Below are 17,819 nucleotides of genomic sequence, written 5' to 3'. Positions count from 1 at the left end.
TGCTGGGTGTTGTAGTTTTGCAACATCTGGAGGTCCGCAGGTTGTAGACCACTGTCCTATACTTTACATTGCACGGATCCCTCAACATGCGATGGTTTCAACAAACGATGGTCCGTTTGGAACGCATTACCATCGTATGTTGAGGGACCACTGTACGTTTAAAATCCCTCTATTTTGGAGACCTATAACTTTTACATTTTTCCGTATAAGCGACGGCGTGAGGGCAAATTTTTTACACCATAATCTATACTTTTTATTGAAACCATATTTGCATATATAAAACTTAATACATTTTTTATAAATTTTTTTGGGAATAAAATGTCAAAAAAAGCATACATTTTTTTATTTTTTTTACATTCACGCCGTTCACCCTACGGTATCATTAACATTATATTTTAATAGTTTGGATATTTACGCATGCGGCGATACCAAATAAGTTTATTAAATTTGAAATTTGTTTACACTTTTTTTTGTGTGGGGGGGGGGGGGGGGGGGGGGGGGGGGGTGAAATGGGACAATTGACATTTTTATTGGCGGAGGGGATTTTTCAAATTTTATTTTTTTTACACTAATAGTCCCCATAGGGGACTATTTATACCAATCATTTGATTGCTAATACTGTTCAGTGCTATGCATAGGGCATAGCACTGATCTGTGCTATTGGTCATCTTCTGCTCTGGTCTGCTTGATCTCAGACCAGAGCAGAAGACCCCGTGGGAAGGCAGCGGAGGCAGGTGGGGGAACTTCTGTCTGCCGTTCTGGATGATTGGATCCCTGCGGCAGCGCTGCGGACGATCCGATCATCCATTTTAGTGACTACAGCGCTGCAGATACCGTGATATGTATTGATCACGGCATCTGAGGGGTTAATGGCGGACATCCGTGCGATCGCGGATGTCGGCCATTACCGGCAGGTCCCTAGCGGCTACTAGCAACCGGGACCTGCTGCGCATGACCTGAGCATCGCTCCGATGCTCGCGGTCATGTAAAGGACATAAAAGGTACATCCTGGTGCGTTAAGTACCACCTCACCAGGACGTACATTTAAGTCCTGCGTCGTTAAGGGGTTTAACCCAATTAAAAACATCTCCGGAGAGACCTGAAAAAGATTTTTTTATGCATACCGTAAAATCTCTCTCGGAGGATCCTTTGGGGCACACAGAGACCGTGGGGGTATATCTTTCTGACACTAGGCATACAAAAAGACGTCGGCCCCCTCCTAGCAGGATATACCTCGTCTACTGTCTCTGAGCTAATCAGTTTAGTCCCAAAGCAGTAGGCGAGGACTGGCTGAGAAAGAAACCAGTAGGCGTCCAAGGGAACTAGACAAAAAATAACCGAACACTACCCCTTGGACAGAAAACCAAACCACAGTAGCCAAAACTAAAAAGGGTGGGTGCTGTCCCATCACCACAATGGGATCTCCCGAGAAAGAGATTTTACGTTAAGCATAAAAAAAAAAAATCGACTTTTCCTCGGTCGGCTCCATCGGGAGACACAGATACCAGAGAAGGTACCCAAAAAAAATACCCAAAACAGAATCAGGCAGAAGACTAAGCCACTGTTGCCTGCAACACCTTGCGACCCAAACCGACATCAGCGGACGCAAAAGTGTGCACCTGGTAGAATCTAGTGAAGGTGTGCAAAGACAAGCAGGTGGCTGCCTTGCAAACTTGCAAGGCCGAAGCCCTATTGCGTAGTGCCCAAGAAGCCCCAACGGAATGCGTGGAATGAGCAGTCACCCAAAAGGGTGGGACCTTCCCCTTAAGACGGTACGATTCAGAGATGGCAGAACAGATCCACCGCAAAATGGTCGCCATCAAAGCCGAAAGACCCTTGTGACAACCCTTCGGAATCACAAAGAAAGAGTCACCCTGCCGGAAAGAGGTGACCGAAAGATAGGTCCAGATAGTGCGAAACACATCCAGACAATGGAGGGAATGATCCTTGGCATTGGATGGAGCCAGACAGAAGGAAGGATCCTCGTTCACGTGAAAGGAGGAGACCACCTTGAGCAAGAAGGAGGGAGGCGGCCGAAAACCACCTTGTCCTGGTGAAGGACCAAGAAGGGAGAGCGACAAGAGAGCCGCCAGCTCAGAGACCCTCCTAATGGAGGTAATGGCGATGAGGAAGGCGACCTTCCAGGAAAGAACACGAAGGGAAGCATCCCGAAGAGGTTCGAACAGAGCTTCCCTCAAAGCACTGAGCACCAGGTTGAGATCCCAAGGAGGAGTGGGAGACCGGTACGGCGGAACTGCATGGGCCACGCCCTGCAGGAAGATACGAACGTGTGGGTTGGAAGCCAACGGCCGTTGAAAGAGAGTAGAAAGAGCCAAAACTTGACCTTTAAAGGAAGCTGAGCGGAAAACACTGTTCCAGACCGGATTGCAAGAATGCCAGGAAGCACAGAAAGGAAAAGATAACCGGAGAGATGGACTGAGCCTCACACCACCTGAAATAGGGCCGCAGGTGCAGTGGCAAATCCTAGAGGAGGAAGGCTTACGAGCCTACAGCATGGTGCGAATCACCCTGGAAGAAAACCCCCGAGCCCGCAGAACCCCGGTTTCAACCGCCACGCCGTCAAATGCAGAGACAGTAAATTGGGGTGGCAGAGAGGACCCTGGGAGAGCAGATCGGGGCGAACCAGAAGACGTAGAGGTATGTCGGCATACCATGTGCGTCTGTGGCCTCAAGTAGGGGGGGGGGGGGCCATCGTGCGCACCGTCTGCAAAGCGAAAATAAAGTGCAGATGGCTGCGCGATCGCATCCCTACTGATAGGGACTGCGGTGGCGCGCTGAAGAAAAGTACAGGCTGCTGCCACAAGTAGGCAGGGCCAGTGAGTGGTAAGGAAGCTGCCCCGCGATACCCGACAATGCCCATCGTGAGCCCTGAGCAGGATAGAGATGATAGAGGAGATAGAGGAGATAGAGGAGATAGAGGAGATAGAGGAGATAGAGGAGATAGAGGAGATAGAGGAGATAGAGGAGATAGAGGAGATAGAGGAGATAGAGGAGATAGAGGAGATAGAGGAGATAGAGGAGATAGAGGAGATAGAGGAGATAGAGGAGATAGAGGAGATAGAGAGAGAGAATCTATACATTTTTAGAAATAACCACAGTTTTTGAGCCAAAGTCAGAAGTTAATCCATAAGTGAGGAGACGTTCTTCCTTTATATGTCCTATTCTTTTTGAATACATTTCTGGCTTTGGCTCAAAAACTGCAGTGGCAGTATTCCAAAAAACTGCCAGAAAAGCAAGCAATGTGAAACTTAGCCTAAAGCTTAAATTTTATTAAAAAGGGTGTAACCATTCTTTGTTTGAGACACTTAGGCACCTCGTCCATCAAAGGAGCTTGGCTTCTGTATAAAAAGGGTTGTGGGTTATGCAAAAGGTTTTTAGGCACGTTATATGTAACTTTTTTATAATTGCTTAATTGTGCAATTCCCCTTTACAGCTCCGATATAGGTCCCATACAAACCACATGACATAAAAATTAATTAAAAATCATCAAACTCATCACACACCAAATCCAGCATTTGGTTTTGTTATAAAGCTTTCAGATAAGTAGTACTTACAGTAATATTAGATTTTAGTAGTCCTTGTGCCTCCTTCAAGGAGCTTAAAAAATGCCAGTTCTTTGATCCAGAAATGTTCTCATTGTGTAACAGATAGAAGACAACCACACTTTGTTGCCTGGTAGTGTTACCACATCTACTAAGCAGTTCAGGAATTGACTCTTTGTAGATTAATTTAGAAGTCCTAGATTTTAAAATAAACTCATCTGTCACTCGCTCACAGACTGGTACCAGAGAGTCCCATTTGTAGACTGTAATCTGAAAAAAGTTAAATTAGAGTCACCAAAAGCACTTTAAAGCATTTTACATCACAATTACATATACAAACCATCCACTACCTTGTTAACCTCTTCACGCCAAACATTGTATGAGAGAGAAAGAGTAAATTTTTTTTGTACACTCACCATTACTAGTTCTAAAGCACCATTTGTTTCTTTCCAGCACAGCTGCACTCACATATTTCATTACTGTAACTAGCTCATGTGATCACAAGTCTGACCCACAGAAAATCACTGTTTAATGTAAAATGGCAGAGGAAGTGGTCAGTCCTAGGTCAGCTTACTTCCAGTACACTACGGGATGACATCACCTTTTATATTCTCATTGTAGATGACAGACTCCACCCAGCTCTATCTGTATGCTGCTACTGCTGCCAAAGTAGTTCTACATCTTCCCTGAGGATAGGTTCACACATTGCATTTTTGCCGTGTTTTGTATGTCTTTGTTGCGATTTTCCCCACATAACAGCAAAAATGGTTGTATTTACCGCAATAATGAAAATCACAGTAAAAACCACAGTAAAAGGTTTTAGAAAATCTCAGCAAAAATATTGCCAAAACATGGTGAAAACTTGTAGAAAATGCAGTACATATGCACCATGTTTTTATAGCCTGAAGACTTCAAATCTTCAAAAAAAACACTCCAATTGGCAATATTTCTTATGAAAAATTAAAAAATTTAAAAAACACACATCTCTTAAAGGGGTACTCCGGTGGATGTCCAGTACTTTTTAGAGGCTTTATACTACAGGGAAAATTCTTGTCTTTTTGGATTTATTTTCTGTCATGACCACAGTGCTCTCTGCTGACACCTCTGTCCATGTCAGGAACTGTCCAGAGCAGGAGAAAATCCCCATAGCAAACATATGCTGCTCTGGACAGTTCCTAAAATGGACAGAGGTGTCAGCAGAGAGCACCATGGTAGTGACCAAGGAAATACAAAAAGAAAAGAATTATACAGCCGCTAATTAGTACTGGAAGGATTAAGAAATTTTAATAGAAGTAATTTACAAACCTGTTTAACTTTCTTCCACCGGAGTACTCCTTTAAAGGGGCATTCCAGGCAAAAACATCTTATCCCCTATCGAAAGGATAGGGGATAAGATGTCTGATCGCAAGGGGCCCACCACTGGGACCCCCCTGATCTCCCCACAGCAGCCCGCATTCAATGCATAGCTGCGTCTGAAGTTTCGGAAACCTCCGGGCTTCCGAGACGGGGACATGACGTCATGCCACGCCCCCTCCATGTCTATGGGAGGGGGCGTTGCGTCACGTCCCAGTCTCGGAAGCCCAGCGGTTTCCGAAACTTCAGACGCAGCTATGCATAGAATGCGGGCTGCTGCGGGGAGATTGCGGGGGGGGGGGGGGGGGGGGGGGGGGGGGGTGGGGGGGGTTCCCAGTGCCGATCAGACATCTTATCCCCTATCCTTTCGATAGGGGATAAGATGTTTTTGCCCAGAATACCCCTTTAAGTAAGAAAAGGCATCAAAACTGACACCAACCCACTTATGATTCTTATTAGTTTACACTTCTAGTTGAAAGAATATAAGTGGGTTGGTGTCAGTTTTGATGCCTTTTCCTACTTAAAGGGGTACTCCGTTGGAAAACTTTTTTTTTTTTTTTTTTTATTCTGGTGCCAGAAAGTTAAACAGGTTTGTAAACTACTTCTATAAAAAATTCTTAATCCTTCCAGTACTTATCAGCTGCTGTATACTACAGAGAAAGTTATTTTCCTTTTGGATTTCTTTTCTGTCTGACCACAATGTTCTCTGCTGATACCTCTGTCCATGTCAGGAACTGTCCAGAGCAGGAGCAAATCCCCACAGCAAACCTATCCTGCTCTGGAAGGTTCCTGACATGAACAGAGGTGTCAGCAGAGAGCACCGTGGTCAGACAGAAAATAAATTCAAAAAGAAAAGCACTTCCTCTGTAGTATACAGCAGCTGATAAGTACTTGAAGGATTAAGATTTTTTAATAGAAGTACAAATCTGTATAATTTTCTGGCACCAGTTGATTTAAAATTGTATTCCACTGGAGAACCCCTTTTAAGTAAAAAAAAAAAACAAAAAAAAATTAATAAGTCGCCTAGAATTGTTTTAGGTAAGATGTGGTGTAAGGTGTTGTGATTCTTAGCAGTTTACACTTCTAGTGGAAAGAATATAACACCTTACACCACATCTTACCTAAAAACAATTCTAGGTGATTTTTTTTTTTTACTTTAAAAGGGGTACTCCAGTGGAAAACAATTTTAAATCAACTGGTGCCAGAAAGTTATACAGATTTGTACTTCTATAAAAAAAAAAAAAAAAAAATGTTAATCCTTCAAGTACTTATCAGCTGCTGTATACTACTGAGGAAGTTCTTTTCTTTTTGAATTTATTTTCTGTCTGACCACGGTGCTCTCTGCTGACACCTCTGTTCATGTCAGGAACCTTCCAGAGCAGGATAGGTTTGCTATGGGAATTTGCTCCTGCTCTGGACAGTTCCTGACATGGACAGAGGTGTCAGCAGAGAGCACTGTGGTCTGACAGAAAAAAGAAATTCGAAAAGAACTTTCTCTGTACAGCAGCTAATAAGTACTGGAAGGATTAAGATTTTTAAAAGTAATAATTTACAAATCTGTATAAATTTCTGGCACCAGTTGATTTAGAATAAATTGTTTTCCATCGGCATACCCCTTTAATCGTTCCAGTACTTATCAGATGCTGTATACTACAGAGTAAGTTGTATAATTCTTTCCAGTCTTTTATGATTTTTAATTATCAATTTTATTAAATTTTTTTCTAGATTTGCACCACAATGGTCATGGCTTGTGAACTTAATTATGCAAATTTATTTTAATTGTGTTCTCTGACACACTTTCACAATGCATTACTCACAGTGCTCTCTGCTGACAACTATCCATGTCAGGAACTGTCCAGAGCAGGAGAGGTTAGCTATCGGGACTTGCTTCTACTCTGGACGGTTCATGTACAGAGGTGTCAGCAGAGAGCATTGTGGTCAGACAGAAAATACATTCACAACTTCCTGTGTAGTTTAAAGCAGCTGATAAGAACTGGATGGGTTAAGATTTTTTAATAGAAGCAATTTACAAATCTGTTTAACTTTCTGGAACCAGTTGATCTGAAAAAAAATATATAAAAATAATAGTTTCCCACTGGAGTACCTCTTTAACCCCTTAACGACGCAGCCCATTTGGGCCTTAAGGACACAGACAATTCTATAATCATAACTCTTATATTTTCATCCACAGACTAGTATGAGGGCTTGTTTTTTGTGCGACCAGTTGTCCATTGTAATGCCATCACTCACTTTACCATAAAATGTATGGCGCAACCAAAAAAATACTATGTGTGGGGAAATTAAAAAGAAACCGCAATTTTGCAAGGTTTCGTTTTCACGCCGTACAATTTACGGTAAAAATGACAAGTGTTATTTATTCTTTGGGTCAATACAATTAAAATGATACCCATGATTATACACTTTTCTATTACTGTTGCGCTTAAGAAAAAAATCACACACTTTTTAACCAAATTAGTACGTTTAAAATCCCCCTATTTTGAAGACTCATAACTTTTTCATTTTTACGTATAAGCGGCGGTATGAGGGCTAATTTTTTGCGCAGTGATCTGTACTTTTTATTAATACCATATTTGCCTATATAAAACTTAATACATTTTTTATAAATTTTTTTGGAATAAAATGTTATAAACAAAACCAGCTATTTTGGACTTTTTTTTTTTTACGTTCACGCCGTTCACCGTACGGTATCATTAACATTTTATTTTAATAGTTCAGATATTTACGCACGTGGCGATACCAAATAGGTATAGAAAATATTTTTTGGGGGGTGAAATGGGACAATTTACGTTTTTATTGGGGGAGGGGGGTTTTCAAAATTTTTTTACTTAATTTTATTTTTTTTTTTTTTACTTTTATTTTTACACTTTAATAGTTCCCATAGGGGACTATTTATAGCAACCATTCGATTGCTAATACTGTTCTGTGCTATGTATAGGACACAGCACTGATCAGGGTTATCGGTCATCTTCTGCTCTGGTCTGCGGGAAGGCAGATCAGAGCAGAAGACTCCCGGAAGGCAGCAGAGGCAGGTGATGGGACCTCCTGCCGCCATGCTGGATGATCGGATCGCCGCGGCAGCGCTGCGGACGATCATCCATTTAAGTGACCGCAATGCTGCAGATGCCGTGATCTGTATTGATCACGGCATCTGAGGGGTTAATGGCGGACATCCGCGGGATCGCGGGTGTCCGCCATTACCGGCGGGTCCCTGGCTGCGATCAACAGCCGGGACCTGCCGCGGTTATGCTTAGGACGTAAATGTACGTCCTGGTGCGTTAAGTACCACCTCACCAGGACGTACATATAAGTCCTTCTTCATTAAGGGGTTAAGGATGCCGAGCGCATCCCAGCACATCGCCCAGGAACCCTCCCATCACCCCCCCCCCCATGTCGGCGATCGTCACAAATCACTGGTCAATTCAGACCGGCGATCTGCTGGTCATACGGGTCTCTGGTGACCCGGAAAATAAGGGGGCACCCCCGAAGGGATAGGAGTTAGGTGCCCCTCCTCCTATCCCTGCTATTGGTCAGTCAGAAGCGACCGACCAATAGCAGATCGGGGGTGGGGGAGTTAGAGTTCGGTTCTCCCGTTCTGCCCACCCACAGTAGTCCGGGCAGAACGGGGGGAACTGACCGTGACCGTCGCCGGAGGTCCACTTACCATCGGCGGTGGCGATGACATGAGGCTGGCTCCCTAGTGCGGTGTGCTGCAGAATACGGAAGCCAGTGAGTTGCCTAGAAACATCTGGAGGGCTACAGTTCTGAGAACACTATACAGTGGTCTCTAAACTGTGGCCCTCTAGATCTTGCAAAACTACAATTCCCAGCATGCCCACACAGCAAACTACTGTCTCGCCATGCTGGGAGTTGTAGTTGCGTACCTTCAGCTGTTGTATAGCTGCATCTCCCAGCATGCCATTCGGCGGTCAGCACATGCTGGTTGGAAAATACTCAGTTAGGTAACAGAACCTAGGTTTTCCAACCAATGTGCCTCCAGCTGTTTCAAAACTACAACTCCCAGCATGCATGGTCTGTCAGTGCATGCTGGGATTTGTAGTTTTGAAACATCTGGAGAGCCACAGTTTGGAGATCACTGTGCGGTAGTTTCTAAACTGTGGCCCTCTAAATCTTCCAAAACTACAAATCCCAGCATGCACGAACCGCAAACTGCTGTCTCGCCATGCTGGGAGTTGTAGTTGCATGCCTCCAGCTGTTGTATAACTACATCTCCCAGCAAGCCTTTCGGCAATCAGTACATGCTGGGAGTTTTAGTTTTGAAACAGCTGGAGGCACACAGGTTGGAAAATACTGAGTTAGGTAACAGAACTTAACATAAAGGGGTACTCCCCATGGAAAACTTTTTTTTTTTTTTATCAACTGGTGCCAGAAAGTTAAACAGATTTGTAAATTACTTATATTAAAAAATCTCAATCCTTCCAGTACTTTTTAGGGGCTTTACACTAGAGGAAATGCTTTACTTTTTAGATTTCTCTGATGTCATGACCACAGTGCTCTCTGCTGACCTCTGCTATGGGTATTTTTGCCTGCTCTCGACAGTTCCTAAAATGGACAGCAAACATATGCTTCTCTGGACAGTTCCTTAAATGGACAGCATATGTTTGCTGTCCATTTTAGGAACTGTCCAGAGCAGACGAAAATACCCATAGCAGAGGTCAGCAGAGAGCACTGTGGTCATGACATCAGAGAAATCTAAAAAGTAAAGCATTTCCTTTGTAGTATATGGCCCCTGAAAAGTACTGGAAGGATTAAGATTTTTTAATATAAGTAATTTACAAATCTGTTTAACTTTCTGGCACCAGTTGATTTAAAAAAAAAAAGTTTTCCATGGGGAGTACCCCTTTAAGGTCTTCCAACCAATGGCGGGTTTACAGTGAGTTTCCAGCTTCAAGTTTGAGCTGAGGCAAATTTTCCGCCACAGCTCAAACTCCTAGCGGGAAACTCACCATAACCCCCTGCCTGTGTAAATGTACCCTAAAAACACTGCACACCAACACAAAATAAAGGCTAAAACACTACATATATACCCCCTTACAGTGCCTCCCCCCAATAAAATTGAAAACTTATCGTATGGCAGGGTTTCCAAAACGGAGCCTACAGCTGTAGCAAAACAACAACTCCCAGCATTTCCGGACAGCCACTGTCTGTCAAGGCATGCTGGGAGTTTAGCAACAGCTGGAGGCAGCCTGTTTGGGAATCACTGGTGTAGAATACCCCTATGTCCACCCCTATGCAATTTAGTCATCAAATGCGCATGGGGCTCTCTCACTTCGGAGCCCTGTCTTATTTCAAGGAAACAGTTTAGGGCAACATATGGGGTATTTCCATACTCGGGAGCAATTGCATTACAAATTTTGGGGGGCATTTTGTCCTTTTACCCCTTATGAAAAGGAAAAGTTGGGGTCTACACCAACCTGTTAGTGTAAAAAAATTTACACTAACATGCTGGTGTTGCCCCATACTTTTTATTTTTACAAGGAGGTAAAAGGGGGGGGGGGGGGGGAAAGACCCGCAAAACTTGTAACGCAATTTCTCCTGAGTACGGAAATACCCCAGATGTGGGCGTAAAATGCTCTGTGGACGCACTACAAGGCTCAGGAGTGAGAGCGCACCATGAACATTTGAGGCCTATATTGGTGATTTGCACAGGGGTGGCTGATTTTACAGCGGTTCTGACAAACGCAAAAAAATAAATACCCATGTGTGACCCCATTTTGGAAACTACACCGCTCGCGGAACGTAACAAGGGTATAGTGAGCCTTAACACCCCACAGGTGTTTGAGGAATTTTCGTTAACATTAGATGGGAAAATGAGGAAAAAAAATTTCTCACGAAAATGCTGGTGTTACCCAAAATTTTTGATTTTCACAAGGGAAAATAGGAAAAAAAAAAATTGTAACCCCATTTCTTCTAAGAATACAATACTACAATGCTCAGAAGAGAAGGAGCGCCATTGGGCTTTTAGAGAGAAAGTTTGTCAGGAAATGAAGGCCATGTGTGTTTACAAAGCCTCCATGGTGCCAGAACAGTGGACCCCCCCCTCCCCCCATGTGACCCCATTTTGGAAACTACACCCCTCACGCAATGTAATAAGGGGTGCAGTGAGCATTTACGCCCTACACGTGTCTGAAAGATTTTTGGAACAGTGGTCCGTGAAAATGAAAAATTACATTTTTCATTTGCACAGCCCATTGTTCCAAAGATCTGTCAAACACCAGTGGGGTGTAAATGCTGTCTGCACCCCTTAAAATTCTGCGAGGGATGTAGTTTCCAAAATGGCACCACAGGGGGCTTTGTAAACGCACATGGCCCACGACTTACATTCCAAACAAATTCTCACTCCAAAAGCCCAATGACACTAGTCTTCTGAGCATTGTAGTGCGGCAGCAGAGCACTTGACGTCCACACATGTGGTATTTCCATACTCAGAAGAAATGGGGTTACAAATTTTGGGGGGCATTTTCTCCTATTACCCTTTGCAAAAATGTAAAATTTGGGGAAAAAACTGCATTTTAGTGAAAAAAAAATTTCTCATTTACACATCCGACTAACGAAAAGTCGTCAAACACCTGTGGGGTGTTAAGGCTCACTGTTCCCCTTGTTACGTTCCTCGAGGGGTGTAATTTCCAAAATAATGTGCCATGTGGTTTTTTTTTTTCTGTTCTGGCACCATAGGGGCTTCCTTTATGCGACATGCCCCCCAAAAACCATTTCAGCAATACCATTTATGGGGTATTTCTAACATGAAAGCCCCTCAAATCCACTTCAAAACTGAACTGGTCCCTGAAAAATTCAGATTTTAAAATTTTCGTGAGAAATTGGAAAATGAATTGTTGTTGAATTTTTAAGCCCTCTAAGGTCTTCCAAAAGTAAAAACATGTCAACTTTATGATGCCAGAATAAAGTAGACAAATTATATATTGATTCACATATACAATATATTTGGAATATCCATTTTCCTTACAAGCAGAGAGTTTCAAAGTAAAAAAAAATGCAACATTTACAAAATTTTTATGAAATTTGGGGATTTTTCACCAAGAAAGGATGCAAGTAACGACGAAAATTTTCCACTATGTTAAAGTACAATATATCACAAAAAAAATCTCTGAATCGGTAAAAGCATCCCAGAGTTATTAATGCATAAAGTGACAGTGGTCAGGATTGCAAAAAAGGGCTCAGTCCTTAAGGTGAAAAAGGGCTCCGTCCTTAAGTGGTTAAGGACATTGCCCATTTTGGCCTTAAGGACCAGGCCTATTTTTATTTTTGCATTTGTTTTTTTCCGCTTTTAAAATCCATAACCTACAGAACCATATGAGGGCTTGTTTTTTGCACAACCAATTGTTCACTGATCAAAAAAATTAAAGGGGAACACTAAGATAACACATCATAGATCTGAATGAATGAACTAATTGTATGAAATACTTTCGTCTTTACATAGTTGAATGTGCTGAAAACAAAATTATCAATGGAAATCAAATTTATCAACCCATGAAGGTCTGGATATGGAGTCACACTCAAAATCAAAGTGGAAAACCACACTACAGGCTGATCCAACTTTGATGTAATGTCTTTAAAACAAGTCAAAATGAGGCTCAGTAGTGTGTGTGGCCTCCACGTGCCCCTATGACCTCCCTACAACTCCTGATGAGGTGGTGGATGGTCCCTGAGGGATGTCCTCTAAAACCTGGACTAAAGCATCTGCCAACTCCTGGACAGTCTGTGGTGCAGCGAGACCTGATGGAGACCTGATGTCCCAGATGTGCTCAAATCGGATACAGGTCTGGAGAACGGGCAGGCCAGTCCATAGCATCAATGCCTTCCTCTTGCAGGAACTGCTCACACACTCCAGCCACATGAGGTCTAGCATTGTCTTGCATTAGGAGGAACCCAGGGCCAACTGAACCAACATATAGTCTCACAAGAGGTCTGAGGATCTCATCTTGGTACCTAAAGGCAGTCAGGCTACCTCTGGCAATCACAGGGAGGGCTGTGCTGCCCCCAAAGAAATGCCACCCCACACCATTACTGACCCACCGCCAAACCGGTCATGCTGGAGGATGTTGCAGTCAGCAGAACGTTCTCCACGGCGTCTCAAGACTCTGTCAAGTCTGTCACATGTGCTCAGTGTGAGCCTGATTTAATCTGTGAAGGGCGCCAGTGACGAATTTGCCAATCTTGGTGTTCTCCGGCAAATGCCAAACACATCGAACCCTCATACCACCCTCAAGGAGTCCGTTTCTGACCATTAGAGTGGATATATGCACATTGGTGGCCTGCTGGGGGTCATTTTGCAGGGCTCTGGCAGTGCTCCTCCTGCTCCTTCTTACACAAAGGCGGAGGTAGCGGTCCTGCTGCTGGGTTATTGCCCTCCTATGGCCTCCTCCACGTCTCCTGATGTACAGGCCTGTCTCTTGGAGGCGCCTCCATGCTCTGGACACTATGCTGACAGAAACAGCAAACCTTCTTGCCACAGCTCGCTTTGATGTGCCATCCTGGATGAGCTGCACTACCAGAGCCACTTGTGTGGGTTGTAGACTCCATCTCATGCTACCACTAGAGTGAAAGCACAGCCAGCATTTAAAAGTGATCAAATCATCAGCCAGGAAGCATAGGAACTGAGAAGTGGTCTATGGTCACCTCCTGCAGAATTATTCCTTTTTTGGGGGTGTCTTCCTAATTGCCTATAATTTCCACCTGTTGTCTGTTCCATTTGCACAACAGCATGTGAAATTGATTGTCAATTGTTGCCTCATTGGACAGTGTGATTTCACAGAGGTGCGATTGACTTGGAGTTACATTGTGTTGTTTCAGTATTCCCTTTATTTTTTTGGAGCATTGTACTTTTTAATGAAAACACACATAGAAAACAGAGTCCGGCACTCCGGGATCGGCGTATAGGAATGCTGCCGCAATACTGATAATGTTGACAACTGACCGGCTATCCATGGGTGCTTGAACTAAAGAACATGTAACTACGGGCATAGAAGAAACAGACTGTACAGCACTCACCAGGAAATTTCGCCGGGATGGAACTTTCTTTATTGCATATGAAAAGGGGTTACAGCAGCATGCTTGGAGGAAGAAGAGCGCAAGCTCAGAGAGCTCGTGGGTTACCGGTTTCGCGGGTGTCCGCTTGGTCACGCCCACTCGTCGCCCATTGGGAGTGACCAAGCGGACACCCGCGAAACCGGTTACCCACGAGCTCTCCGAGCTTGCATTCTTCCTCCGAGCATGCTGCTGTAACCCCGTTTCATATGCAATAAAGAAAGTGCCATCCCGGCGAAATTTCCTGGTGAGTGCTGTACAGTCTGTTTCTTCTATGCCCGTAGTACTTTGTGATGACATTTTATTTTACCATAAGGCCAAAAAAAATTTTTATTTGAAGTGGAAATTTATGAATTTTTGCAATTTGTAAGAAAACTGCAATTTTGCAACTTTTGGGGGTTTGGTTTTTACGCAGTGCACATTATGGTAAAAATTATGCATTCTCTTTACTCTGTAGGTTTTCTATTATTGTACTAGTGTAAAAAAATGCAAATTTTTTTATTTATTTTTTTTTATTTTTTTTTAGTTCACATGCATAAAAATGTCCTTTCCTGATCGCTATAACTTATTTTTCCATATGGGATGTATGAGGGCTCATTTTTTTGTGCTGTGGTCTGTTTATCAATACCATTTTTGCTTTGATGGGACATTTTGATCGCCATTTATAATTTTTTTCTGATATATGATGTGATTGAAAATCTGTATTTTTTTTTTATTACGTCCATGCCGTTTACCGTGTGGTATCATAAACATTATAATTTATTAGTATGGACATTTACGCATGCAGCGATACAAAAAATATATTTTTCTTTTTTTGTAATATGGGAAAATAAGGGTAATTACATTTTTTGTTAGGGGAGGGTTTTTTTATTTTTATATAATTTTATTTTATATACATTTATTTATTTACACTTTTTAAGTCCCCAAAGGAGACTTTGATATGCAATCATTAGATAGCATTCACTGTAAAATGTATTGCCTATGGCATAGCATTATACAGTATGATTGGCTATCCAGTGATCTAGCCCGGCTAAGCAAGGCTACATCAGTGAATCGGCGGTAGGAGGCAGGTAAGAGGACCCTCCACCGCCATTTTAGCTCATGGAACCCCCACAATCACATACCCTGAGCCCCTCTGAGTTACCGCAGATGTTTCACTTTAGACGCTGTGAGTGGCATTGATCATGGCGTCTAAAAGGGTTAATGACCAGCAGTGGCGGGATCGCCGCTGCCTGTCATTAACTGTGAGTGTCTGGCTACTGAAAGTAGCCAACACTCCATGTTCTGAAGCGAGCGCAGCTCCTTTGCTTGGTTCAAAGCCACTTAAGGATTCAGGGCGTACGTGTACGCCCTTTTTCCTTAACAGGTTAAAGAAAGGAAGCACTTTTCTTCTGCATTTCTTCTGTATTATACCTGGAGAAATGTATATCTTTATGTTGTTATACATCGAATTTCCAGCAGCTCAACACCTGTTAATCTTTAAAGGAGAGACCTTTTTCAAGTACTGGTCTTGGATTCATACCCAGAGGGTGAGCTTTCATTGGAACACTGTGGGGCCTTTCAATTGAGAAAAACAGATTTTCCACTCCCGCCTCCGCAGCAATTTATTTTCTGACTGAAGGTTAAAAGGATAAATTTTGTTCTACATAGTCGGGAAATCCAATAAATCTGAAATTACAGCGTCTATCTCTGTCCTTCAAATTTGTATGCTTGGATTTAAGCCGTATACTATCTGCAGTTAGTATTTTGACTTCCTTGTTTAAAGTTTCAATATTTTCCTTTGATGAACTTATCCTCTCCTTAGCTTCCTCACATCTTTCAAGTTGGTTGCTCTGACATCCATTTATGGATTTTAGGTTGTTATTGATCTATCCAGATCAAGGCAAATGGATTAACATGCTTCCTAACCCAGTTACGCTCTGTGACATGTACCTACATCATGGTGCCATAAGAGCGTATGGCACGCTCGAGTCATATATGATCTGTATATTTGTATTATGCATTGGTTAAAAAGAAAAGGATAATATTAGGTGAACAAAAGGTTTCAAATGCTCCATATTTACCACTAGGGATCCCTACACAGATCAGAACACTGGCCTTCCCTGCGGCTATTGTTTGTGTGTCTTGGTCGGCAGCTGTGCCAAGACAAAATACAGAAATGTAGGCGAGACAAGCAGGACTCTCTACATGCTCCCGACTTGTCAATCTGCCTGTTCTAGGATCCGGGGCCTTGTCACAGAATCTCAGTGCACAGAGCAGCCAGTTGTCAGCTTTGGGAAGTTAAGGAGAAAGTTTACAAATGAGATATAAGGGCAAGCGTCATGCTTGCCAAAGGAAATGTCCTGTCCTCTGCTGTGAGCTGCATGCAGTATGGGCAATGTAAACAAGGGAATTAGGGGTCATACAATGATTAAAAACAGGATTTAATCACAGGGACAGGATCAGCACCAGTTAGAGTAAATGCAATAACAAAAAGAATAGCTAGAAAAAAAAAAAAGAATAGCTAGGCTCGCACTACCATATGATAGGGACCTATTTAAACTTCAAGGGAATCCAGCCAATGCAGGAGATAAGCACATATGAACCACTTCAGATAGGGTGCTCTGTTATACAGCGCAGTCTCTAATGTTGCATTTTGTATAGAGAATTCTGAAGCAATGGGACTCTTCATCAGTGGAACTTCTTATCTCTTTATTTTCTTATGTGCATATACAAAACTGCAGCGGGGAGTTGCGTGGAAACAGACAGGGGAGTTTGCAATCAACACGACAGCTCTTTCAAGCAGCAACACGCTCTCTCTCAAGCTACTAGTCTCCATGCCGCTGATTCATAATTCTCTATACAAAATGGCAGTTAAAAGCGTAAGCCTGGAGAATTTCTTATATTAGCTATCATTTTTATTACATCCGGAGAAAAAAAAAAATAAAAAGAAAAACTTACTACAAGCTTGAAAGATAAATTCTTCAGCAGATCAGAAACTCCATAAACGTTTAAGGTATCTTGGTATTCAAAAGCACTTGCTGCCACAGGTGCAAAGAAATCTTTAGCATAATAATGAAGCATTTTCCACTTGCCGTTATATTCTATAAAACAACAAAAGGATATTTAGTTTTATTTTACTGAATTCAGTAATAGACCTATACACTCTACAGTAAAATAGGCAAATCAACCAATAGTCAAGTATAAATAAAGTCCACCTTTATTCACCAAAATATGGCACTGTTCTCGCACAGGCTTTTATTTAGGGGACACTAGAGCTTAAATAGTTGTTGTATGTATATTATCTATCTATCTCAATCCTCTGAACTCTAATGTAAGTCACACGCCCCACAACCCATTTTTATTTTTTAAACTGAGTTTGTGACAAGGATAATGAAAAAAGCAATTGTCAGTAATGCACAAAAAAAAAAATATATAGAAAGTACTCCAACCAGACCAGCACATCAGGCAGCAAATCATAAAGAAGTGCATTACAGGACTGTCATCACATTACAATACAGATAACCGAGAAAGAAACCAGCAGCTGTGGTGGGAACGGTCGATAACAGTTATCAAGACAAACTTAAAAGACAAAAAGTTCCATGCTCAATGAATGAGGAGATTGAAGTAAGGACAGGAGGAGTAGACTAAGAAAGGAGAGAACCGGGCATACACAATTTAGGACAGAGGGGGAATAGCAGAGGATGTGGTGAGCGAGATGCCAGGATCGCACGCAGCCATCAAGTCGAAAAAGTCTAGGGGCTAGAGGACAAAGAATCGTAGAGAGAAAAATCGATTAGCGGAGTAATTAGTACTAGTCAACCCACAACGGGTGCCCCA

The 17,819-nt window shown here is 42.6% G+C and overlaps 1 protein-coding gene across 3 annotated transcripts in view; it reads right to left on the bottom strand.

Moving 5' to 3' along the window:
• MANBA (mannosidase beta) overlaps positions 1-17,819 on the bottom strand; it is a 108,264-nt gene that overhangs the window by 7,896 nt on the left and 82,549 nt on the right. For all 3 annotated transcript variants that reach the window (XM_056566472.1, XM_056566478.1, XM_056566487.1), the window contains 2 exons: positions 16,941-17,083; positions 3,576-3,833 (listed from right to left, as the gene is read on the bottom strand). In XM_056566472.1, coding sequence (XP_056422447.1) covers positions 3,576-3,833; positions 16,941-17,083 — 401 coding nt within the window. The remainder of the gene's footprint in view (positions 1-3,575; positions 3,834-16,940; positions 17,084-17,819) is intronic.

The sequence above is a fragment of the Hyla sarda genome, chromosome 1, assembly GCF_029499605.1.
Source record: "Hyla sarda isolate aHylSar1 chromosome 1, aHylSar1.hap1, whole genome shotgun sequence".
Taxonomy (NCBI): Eukaryota; Metazoa; Chordata; class Amphibia; order Anura; family Hylidae; genus Hyla; species Hyla sarda.
The sequence above is the reverse complement of the archived record's forward strand: the minus strand, read 5'-3'. Positions and strand labels throughout refer to the sequence as shown.